Here is a 10,658-nt window from a genome sequence, read left to right on the forward strand (position 1 = left end):
TCTTTGCACTGTGTGATACATTTTGTGTCATTCATGGTCAATGTATCTAACTGAGCTTCAAGCTCCTGGAAAAAGCTCTAACTTAGTGTTTCAGCCTGGGGTTCATCAATTACTTCCACAGGGTGTTGGCAAGGTAATAACGTAAGTGTTTGTATCACGAGCCTTCTGTTTGCTCTTGACATTTCCATTTCATTGGCATTTCCACTAGAAAAATAGGTATCAAACTGAAAAATAGTTGAAAATTGCTTATTACATGTATATACTAGAACCCAGTGGAATGCAGGTGTTGAAGATATTTAGTACCTGGCAGGATCAAGGCTGGAGGCAGCAAATTCAGAGATGCACAGAAATAACCAGGATATTAATCCAGTTCCAATAAAGTTGAAGAGCTCTTTGGAAATAGCAGAATTTGAGCTAGAGAAAACTGTATGTATTCAGTGGTAATAGGGCTGCACTGAAATAATCTCTGACCCTCTGGGATACTCTGAAACTTGTTAGTAAAAACAGCATTGTGCAGGAGTATCCAGTATTGCTATAATTAAAAACTGCCTCCCAAAGTGAAGCTGCTCCTTGTATTGCAGGAGAAGATTGCGCTGTAAAGTTATTTCACTCTGGAGTGAGCACTGGTATTATTCAAGAGCCAATCAATCACCTCTGTGTGGAAGTGGCATTCCCAGTTGACAGTCCGTAATGCACCGACATTCTCAGCAGTAATAGTACAGGAACCCCCCAAGCGCTCCTACTGCAACAGCTGTGTTATGAGCAGAACATCCATCTGTGGAGAAAGTTATTGAATGTTGTTACGTGGCTTGCATAGCGGATGATCTGTGTTCCTAATTTTAAATCTATATGCATTCTTAAGGCTATGATAGAGTTTAGTTAGGGAGATCAAATGGTAAAATTGAACTGGGAGTCAAAACTCCAGTTAGATTTTATACTCAGCTTTGCCCCAAGATTTGTGTGACCTTGGGTTCAGCATTTGACCTTGAAAAAAATACTCTCCGTGCTTTACTTTACCCGGCCATTGAGATAAGATTCTTCTACCTAACAGGAACATTGAGAGTCTACAGACATATTTAAAAAGTACTTTGAGAGTTGCTGAAGAAAAAAAAATCTCCCCTTCATATAACGAAAAAAAATTTTATTTCATAATATGAATCTATCTATCACAATAAGAATAGCTTCAGTTGCTATCCCTCAGTGCAAGACACATGCATTTCCAAAGATCAGAAGCAGGGACAGCCAGATAGATTAATATCTGAGTTTCTACATGAGCTGAAGATAAAAGAATTTTAGGATTTCTGAGTTTCCCTAGCATCCTGCTTAAGAACTCAGATAGGGAGACATTAGACTCATTTCACGGATGATAATGAACATTAGCTCTCTGAGTACTTTAAACAGGCTGCTTTGCATAACATAAGCAGCATTTGTTCAAGTGTTCTATTCTACAAATGCTGTATACAGTGTCTTTCAGAAGCACTTTCTCTTTCGTAAGACTGTATTGATACATGGTAAGATGATAATATAGTTGAACTGATAAATGTGAAATTTAGCCAATTTTTACGTCAACAAGTTAACTGCAAATGGACCTGGTGTTTGTAAATACTTGTTGGTCAAGACCCTGAGTGCACCAACAGACCTTAATTTCCCTGACTGGTTTCACCTGGCACTTCCACCCCACTCCTTACCAACTCCCTCCCCCCACCCTCCCTTTGCCTGTACACCTCAGGTAAGCTCAGGCCTGGCTGGCTCTTCAGTTCTTGCCTGAGCTATGTCATGACTATTCCTATTTCTAGTCCTGTTCCTGAATTGTTGTTTGGCTCTCCTGGATTGACTTTGGACTTGTTATCTTGCTTTGCTTGATGATCACCAGACCTGCTGATAGGACCTGTTGCTGTCGCCACCCTGCTCTGCTGTCCTGGCTCAGGTAGCTGTGGGATGGTGCTGTGTTTGTGAGATCATTACCTGGCCTGTGCTGCTCCCTCGGTCACCCTTGGCTTGCCTTCCCTTAGGAAACAACTGGCCCGTGCTGCTCTCAGGCATTGTTACTCAGATTATTTTTTCCAATCCTACTTCAGCCTGACTTCGCTGATTTGTTCAACGCAGGTACAGATTTGAGTTATCATTCTGCACTCATGCTGTGAGATTTCCCTTGCAAGTTACTATCACTTATCAGAAAGATTCCTTCCTGGCAAAAAAGTTGGAGACTATTTCGGGATCACACAAGCATTTGTGATACTTTCTATTTCTGCAAACTTTCGTGCAGAGAAAAGAAAAACACTTATGTAAGAAAAAGAAGTTAGAATTACCTTGGCAACAATGGTTTTGATTTATATTAGTGAGAAGTTTATGCAGCAATTGTTCAGTACTAACTGGAACAAAGCTTTCCAAAAATCCCTCTCCTTTAAGTACTTCCACCATTTTTACCTGCGAACAACATCTCCCTTCTCTTAATTCTCCTTAGCAGGTGCTTTTGGTCTGTTCCAGCAGAGGTCTGTTTAAAATCTTTACCTGAAAAAGAAGAAATAATTACCCCTCAATGTGGAAGGCTCTTTCTTTCACAATGAGGACACCTCTTGCTAATGCCTCTCTTTCTGAAGTTAGTTTTCTCAAAGATTAGGTGTCCTTATGTTACAGCTGACAAGATGGACTTCAAGGGAGGAAGTATATTACAAATGGGCTAGGGTTCTGGGAATTGGAATCAATGTAAGTGGGTATATTTTTTAGCACTGAGGCTGGTGTAGCATTTGTGAAAGGTTTGGGGCATGAAAAACATTAATGATTGTTCTTCTTTCCAGCGGAGATACGGAGAACATTCCTTGAATCTGTATTTTCAATAAGGCTCAACAGAAATGCTGTATCATAGCCCTTTGATTTGCAGTCTAAATCTTACATGTTTGGATCATAACACATCACTGCTGTAGGTTAAGGCTTACTCACCAGGCTTTCCAAAGCATCCTTCCTTAGGCTTCTGCCAAGTGAGAATGGCCTTGAGCCATCGGAGTTTGTAGAAGTCTGAGAAACCAGACATGCCACAGAATATAACTGCAGGGGGAGGGAGGAAGGGACAGAAAAGCATAACTTTTTTTGTCATGTTTGTGTCCTCATGTATTTGATCTCCAGTAAGAAAGATGCTCATAAACCTTAACCAAAAGAATCAATGTTATGTTATCTAATCCGGGCAATCTGTTTTATTCTTTGGATTTAGGCAAATAAATTCCAGGCTCAAATGTTGGCCTTTTTGGTATAGATAATGCATGTAATGAAATTATAAGCTTTATTTTATACAGTTTGCTTAATTTGGGACAAAGTTTCGGATTGTAAAATTCAAGCATCTGAAGCTGAAGTTTGAAATCATAGAATTAGTAAAGTTGGAAGGGACCTCTGGAGATAATCTAGTCCAACCCCCCTGCTCAAGCAGGGTCACCTAGACCATGTTAGACAGGGTTGCATCCAGGCGGGGCTTGAATATCTCCAGAGAAGGAGACTCCACGGCCTCTCTGGGCGACCTGTGCCAGGGCTCCCTCACTCTCACAGGGAAGAAATTCCCCCTCACGGTCAGGTGGAACTTCCCGTGCTTCAATTTCTGCCCATTGCCTCTTGTCCTGTCACACGGGGCAACTGAAAAGAGTTTGTCCCCGTCCCCTTGACACCCTCCCTTCAGGTACTTGTACACATTGATCAGATCCCCCCTCAGCCTTCTCTTCCCCAGGCTGAAGAGGCCCAGCTCTCGCAGCCGTTCCTCACAGGGCAGGTGCTCCAGCGCTCTGATCATCTTTGTAGCCCTACGCTGGACTCTCTCCAGTAGCTCCGTGTCTTTCTCGTCCTGGGGAGCCCAAAACTGGACACAATACTTGAGATGAGGCCTCCCCAGGGCTGAGGAGAGGGGCAGGATCACCTCCCTCGTCCTGCTGGCAACACTCTTCCTAAGGCACCCCAAGAGACCATTGGCCTTCTTGGCCACAAGGGCACATTGCTGGCTCACGGTCAACCTGTCATCCACCAGCACTCCCAGGTCCTTCTCTGCAGAGCTGCTCTCCAGCAGGTCAGTCCCCAACCTGTACTGGTGCCTGGGGTTATTCCTCCCTAGGTGCAAGACCCTGCATTTGCCCTTGTTGAACCTCACGAGGTTCCTCTCCGCTCAGCTCTCCAGCCTGTCCAGGTCTCTCTGAATGGCCGCACAGCCCTTGGGGTGTGTGAGCCACTCCTCCCAGCTTGGGATCATCAGCAAACTTGCAGAGGAGGCAGTCCGTCCCCTCATCCAGGTTGTTGATGAATAAGTTGAACAGGATGGGACCCAGTACTGAGCCCTGGGGAATTCCACTAGCCACAGGCCTCCAACTGGACTCCGCGCCACTGACGATGACCCTCTGAGCTCTGCCTTTCAGCCAGTTCTCAATCCACCTCACTGTCCACTCACCTAGCCCACACTTCCTGAGCTTATCTAGGAGGATGTTAGAGGAGACAGTGTCAAAAGCCTTGCTGAAGTCAAGGTACACAACGTCCACTGCTCTCCCCTCATCTACCCAGACAGTCATTCCATCATAGAAGGCTATCAGATTGGTTAAGCAGCATTTCTGCTTAATGCTGTGTAATTCACTACTTTTACACAGCAAATGTCTTCTATAAGCTTTTGTTTGATGATTCACTGCCCCGGAAGTGAAAGGTTTACTTTTATTATTTAACAATAACATCTGCCATATTGTGATTAACTGGGAACAGGTTACGTACTATTTTCCATGAAGAGGTCTCGAGAAGAAAACTTGAATCCATTGCTTTCAATTGCCAGGTTTATTTTCATCATGCTAGCACAGAAAATGTTCTTGTAATACTGGGCCCTCAGGAACACAGGATCTGAGCAGCCCTTCTAGATGAAGAGGAGAATTGAAATATTGCATTTTATTAGACTTTTTCTTTCCCCCCTACCCCTAGTCTGCAGTAGGGAAGACTGGATCTGCAAGCTGTTATTTAGAATTGAAAATCCTATCTTGATTCAAGTATTCTGTGACCATTCAGTCTAATAACACTATTTTTAGCAAGAAGCGTTTTCATGCTCTCCATAAATATAACTTTTCTTCTTAACATACCTAGGGGGAATTGAGAAGAACATCGATATATGATCCCTCTACAGGAAGCAGGGACTATCAACAAAGTCAAGATTGTAACAGTATATAAAATAATATTTTAAAACAGCTTGTTTGTGTGTCAATACATAGTTCTCCCAACAAATATATATGTTGCTTTGTGCCTAAGCACTAGTTAAGTACAAGTATCATAGAACTGGTTACTGAGAGTGCTTGCTTTTTTTTTTTTTTTATTATTTTTTTTCTCTTCTACTCCAGACTTTCTTCTGTCAGGAAAGATGATTTCTAGGTTTATGCTTGTCTCCTTTGACAGACAGTTGGCAGCATCAGAGCTGCTCTTGCCATAATTTAGGCATTTTCTTGATGTATTCTGATTCATTGAAATGAATCAATGAATCAGTAGTTACCTCCTAAACAAAGTGCAACAAGCTAGTTACTATGTAATCTATCCTCTCCTCCCCCATGTTTTTTTCTAGACATACCACTGATGCAGACTGTTTTTTTTCCTCTCTCCCTGTATTCACCCAGTCCTAACAGAATTCTAGGTCCAGCTTCACCAAGAGTTTCTCTTTACCTCTTGTAATCGCCTGTATCTTTCAGATCAACTCTTCTAGAAAGAATCTCTTTCCTTTACTCATGTCTACCATTTTGTTTACATTATCATAAAAAATTGTCTTTCTTCAGTGTAGAACTAAATGATTGCACTGCCTCTTCTGCCTTCTTTCTTTTTTACCTGCTTTCCTGTAAAAAATGGATTTTGAATTTTTTGTTTGCTTCTGAACTCCAAAACATTGGATTACCACCTGGATAGTCCTAAGTACGTAAATATCTCTAGTGAGACTTTACTCTTCCTCTTTGTTGATTCTAACTTCCTACTGCACAATCTACCATGTCATATTGCTTTGTTTCCCTGTTGGCTGCCATGATTGATAAATCTTGGATAATAAAACTTGTCACTTACCATATCAGCGAACATGAAGTAAAAAAGCTGATGGGACAGGGAGTAATCTGAACAACCAGGCTTTGTCATTATATTCCTACAGGTGCTTGTGACAATGCAGGACTTGCCACTTTCTTTCCTGTATAGGAACAGCAACAGAGTTCCTGAGTCTGATATGAACTGCTCAGATAAGACATGTTCTGCTTCCTGTACATGTGCAGAAGATTGTAAATCTCATTCCCTGCTTGTCAGTGTAAACGTTAGCAGAAGGTAGAAACACCTCGTAAAACAGCGGCAGTAAAAAAATACCTGCCTGTATTTTTAAAACATACCATGTTCCCAGCAAATATGTCAAGCACGAGTCACTCATTTCCTCTGTAAGACACTTAGTACTACCAAATGCAGTGTAGGACAGCAAGGAATCAGTTTGGTTCCACGACTGCGGAAAGACCCAAAAATGTGGTCCTAAAATTGGTTCAAATTCTGAAAGCAAATCAAAGAAGTCCCATAATTAGTGTTGTGGTGGAGGGAGTTGCCAGGTCCTGCCTGATTTCTTAAATGTCTGTCTGTACCCAAGAGTACTCATGCATGCGTATGCATGTAACTAGCTATTCTGCAGAAATATCCATTTAAAGTCTGTGTCTGAGGTAAAGCCATCTTGTGGACAGACCATAGAGTGAGGTGCTTTCTTTCTGCCCAAAGCAACAGAAGCAAAATGGACCCTATAAAAACAAATGGCAGCGCCACAGAATGATAGGTATGTAATTTAGAAAAACGCTATGCCAGAAAAAAAACTCTTATTTTTCAAAATATATTGGTTAAGTGGCACTGCTACTCCACTGTCAAGCCACCAGGGCATTGAAGAGACCAAACAGGGATGTTGTGAAATAGACAATGGATTGAGTTCTAGTGACTTAAAAAATGCACTGGGCATATAATGCAAAGATGAGCAAGCTTGAAACTAATCTCTCTGTGACTCAGAGCTAACTATCCCTGCTATGCAGACTTGCCCTCAGTGAATTTCTTTAAGCCACACAAAAAATCAGCAGCAGGATCATAACTCCCAAGAACTCAAACTTGTGCGCTGACATTCCAACTTCTCACTAGCCCTTCTTTTCTAAGCATTTCCAGGATGTATACCAAATATTGGCTTCAGTCTAAGTAAATTGTGCTTCTTCACTTGCATCTTTGTTCAGAGTCATTGCATAAAGGCGAAATATTGTAATACAAATAGCTCAAACTTGAACAAGAATTATTTTTCTTTACCACCATTAGTACAACTTACTTTTACCTTTGAAATATTTGGGATCATTCTGTGCTAGAAAATGTGTTGCTCTTTCAATCAAAGAAGACAACTTCCTCAGCAAGCTTTCAATTTGGGCATGCTGAGCAAGAGATTCATGTGCTGATGATGATTTTTCTAGGATTCCTTTCAAATAACCTGCAGAAAGAAAGAAAGATTTTTGCATAAGAGCATGAACTCCCAGCCCATCCCTTATTTTTTTTAATTGTAAAATACAGAGTTTTGTAGCTCTCTCTAGTGACTGCCACCCCCCCAACACACACTTTTATTCTTTTTAAGTGAGGTGTAACCTGGAGAATGTTAAGCAATCCAATCCAATGTACTATTGTGCTAATCTAAGGAGCATCTCCTTTTGTTTGATTTAGCAAGTACCTTACTGCCAAGCAGAATGCTACTGTAACTAGAAGCCAAACTATTTCTTGATGTAATATGAAGAAAGAAGGAAGAAACTACAGCATGGCAATATGTTAAGCTGATTTCTGTAAGATGACATGTTATAATGTTCCAGAGGAAATCAAGTACTTCTATATTCCTCCTTTTTTTTTTCTTTTATATATGTTAAGTCTTGGGAAAACAGATGAGTTTGTTCTGTAAATACAGGCTTTTGCATAGATGAGCTGTCTGAAAGTTTGTTCTCTGCTTCAGGCTCTTGGTGTGGAGTCCATTCTTTTTTTGCAAACCATGAATTAGAGGTTCCAGGAAGGAAAGTGGCTGTGTACACACTGATTCACCTCAACTCCAGGAGAAACTGTGTTCTCTTACTTTGGAGGTACTATAGTCCATATCAATGGTTTCTTCTCCATTGAAAAACTGATCTGGAAAATTCCAGGCAACATTTCCTGGAAGAAAAAAAACTAATGCTTTATGTGGGAAAAATATAATATGATGAGCTTTCAAAATCATATGTGTTTGTTTAGCCTTCCATGGTTATATAACTTCAAAAATACATAAAAAAAAAAGATGATCTCTGAAATAGTCACACATGCACAAGTGATTTTTGAAAGCAATTTTCATGACTCTGGGACTAGATTGACTTTTTCTGAGCACTTGAAACTAGGTATACTAGGAAAGAGGTTGCCAGCTGGTCTTATACAGCGTGCTTCAGCTTTCGGCTGCCTCTCAGACTTCTCTGCAGGGAAGGCAATTAAGGAGACAGTTGTTGAGACAGATCTCAGCTCTTCACTGTTTTCACATTATTTATGAAGCTGACTTCACATCCAGAAGAGGAAAAAGTATGGTATAGTTTCAATGGCTGCTAATTCAGCAAGGCTCAGTCAGCCAGATAGCATCTATACGGGGGGGGGGGGGGGGGGGAAGGGGGAAGAGGATTTATCAAATGCTATGAAGTTCTCTACATGGACCAAGGGATCACTCATGCTTCTTTTGTAGCCAGGGACTTATTAATCAGATGTGAGATGGCTGATAATCACTTCTCTTGTTATATGTTTGCATACTGTACTTTGTGCTCCTGTGAACCTGGCTTTAGGCTGTTCATAGGGAGTTGGAAATGCTCACAGTGCATTCTGTTAGTTCTTTAATTTCTGTATAAAAAGAAAAATGCAACACATGATAAACAGCGGTAAATGCTACTGTTGACTGGTTGTGGATCTGTTTGTATTCCAAGCTTACGTTAGTGATGTTACATTACTACTTTTATTGTCTTCATACAAACTACACCGGTTTCTTTTTTAAAATAAAAATTCTCACCCAAATATCAGATCTTGGCCCTTTATAGAGGTGACTGGAATTTATCCACACACACAAAGCAGCCACATAGGCCATCTCCTACTCAAGAGCATCTCCTGCACACTGGAAGGAGCGTAGATGGGCTCAGAGAGTGCTTCCGCTCTCTCTGCTGCACCTACAGTTTGGGTGAGGAAGGTACTGAAAAAGGGCTAGGGGACAATGCCATTGAATTCTCATCCCAGCCTCAGCCATGGCCCCTTGGGAGATGGCAGCATTGCTGCTGAATGTAGTATGGAGCATGCATAAGTTGACTGTGACTTGCATTACTCCCCAAAATTGTAAAAGCAATTTGTATCAATTGTTAGGTTGAGTTATACAGGAAGATACAATAAGCAGCATTATCAAATAGATTAGAGTTTGAAATATTCTTCTTGCAGCTCATTCCATTCCTCCCAACCCAGAGATTAACCCAAGTGATGCCTTGTAAAAAAATAAGAAAAAACAAAGTTTCTTCTAAGACATACATTTTATATAAAGAACAGCTGGATCACTGCTGCTGTTGTCACATTTAAGGAGCTAACTCTTCAAAAAGAAGAGTCTTCTCTTTTTCTTTTTCAAAAAGAAGAGTGAAGACTTCAAAACTAAGAATTTGGAAATCTTACAGGATACATCGTGATACTAGCAATCAGGTCTACTTATATAAAAAGCAAATTTAAAGGTGAGAAGGTTGGTATCAGCTTAGTCTGACATTTTTTGAAGCAACTGAGTGTCAGTACCTTGCAAAATATGAAATCCCAACACCGCATCTAAATTGATGTCCTGATACTGACTCTCCATGAAGAGAGTCGCCTTCTCAAGCGCGAAGATGACAGGGCTCTTCACATCAGGCTCACTTTTCAACAAGCTGGACTTGGAGAGAGCGAGCAGCAGCAAGAGGAGAGTGCAGGACATGGCTACTCTGTCCAGAGACGCTCGTGTAAGCTGCAAACATCAGCTGCTTGCTGCAGCTCCTGTTCTGCGTGACTGGATGCTTCCCCTTGCCTGCGTAAGCACAGGTACGCTGCGGTCTCGCAGAAAAGCTGGCTGCTATCTTCAGTGCTAGGTGAGTGTCTTGTTCCTTTTAACATCAGCCGAAGCACTTGGCGATTCGGTTTGCCAGGTCAAATCCAGTCCTCTGTCCTTAGCGTGGGTTCAGCATCTGTCAGCAGCAATCCATTGGGAGGAATCTGTCGGCCTGCGCCTAAGAAAGGGAAATCATCTCCGCGCAGCCAGGAGGGCCCGTGTCGGTGCAGGTGCACCCACGGGCAGGTGGGGGACGTGCTGCGGGGACTGGTAAAGGCAGATCGCTCTTCACAGCGCGAATCGGGCCTCATCCCGCTCCGCGCCCCGGGGCCAAGCGTCTGGCCCACCACGGCCGTGGCCGCCTCTGGAGCAGTGCAGGGAGCGGGGCAGGCTTTGCCAGCGTCCTCGGAAGAAGGGGGAGTTGCGAGTGTGGAAACGAAAGGCTAAGGAGAGGATGGGCTTCGCCGCACGCTACGGCGCGCGGGGCCTTCACCCGGGGAATTCCTTCTTCCCGTACCCAGGCTCAACGCTGCCCGGCTGGAGAGGCCTAAGGGAGCGGCTGCGTGGCTCCGCAGCGTGTAAC

General features: G+C 42.5%; 1 protein-coding gene across 1 annotated transcript; it reads right to left on the reverse strand.

The window, feature by feature from the left end:
- Positions 1-553: 553 nt before the first annotated feature.
- Positions 554-10,465, reverse strand: C15H16orf89 (chromosome 15 C16orf89 homolog). The gene is made up of 8 exons (XM_062588502.1): positions 9,790-10,465; positions 7,316-7,465; positions 6,357-6,507; positions 6,046-6,163; positions 4,732-4,867; positions 2,941-3,045; positions 2,428-2,511; positions 554-775 (listed from the first exon to the last, which is right to left on the reverse strand). The coding sequence occupies exons 1-8, from the start codon at positions 9,962-9,964 to the stop codon at positions 705-707; spliced, it is 990 nt and encodes a 329-aa protein (XP_062444486.1). The 5' UTR covers positions 9,965-10,465; the 3' UTR covers positions 554-704.
- Positions 10,466-10,658: the final 193 nt, after the last annotated feature.

Source organism: Rhea pennata, chromosome 15, assembly GCF_028389875.1.
Source record: "Rhea pennata isolate bPtePen1 chromosome 15, bPtePen1.pri, whole genome shotgun sequence".
Taxonomy (NCBI): domain Eukaryota; kingdom Metazoa; phylum Chordata; class Aves; order Rheiformes; family Rheidae; genus Rhea; species Rhea pennata.

What these genes read in the sequence shown, in the direction of transcription:
- C15H16orf89 (XM_062588502.1), bottom strand. Translation starts at nt 9,964, where the DNA reads ATGTCCTGCACTCTCCTCTTGCTGCTGCTCGCTCTCTCCAAGTCCAGC. An exon ending in ACATATTTGCTGGGAACATG is followed by an intron (nt 6,164 to 6,356) that starts GTATGTTTTAAA and finishes GTTCCTATACAG; the next exon opens with GAAAGAAAGTGGCAAGTCCT. An exon ending in AAGGGAGATGTTGTTCGCAG is followed by an intron (nt 776 to 2,427) that starts GTAAAAATGGTG and finishes CTTTCTCCACAG; the next exon opens with ATGGATGTTCTGCTCATAAC.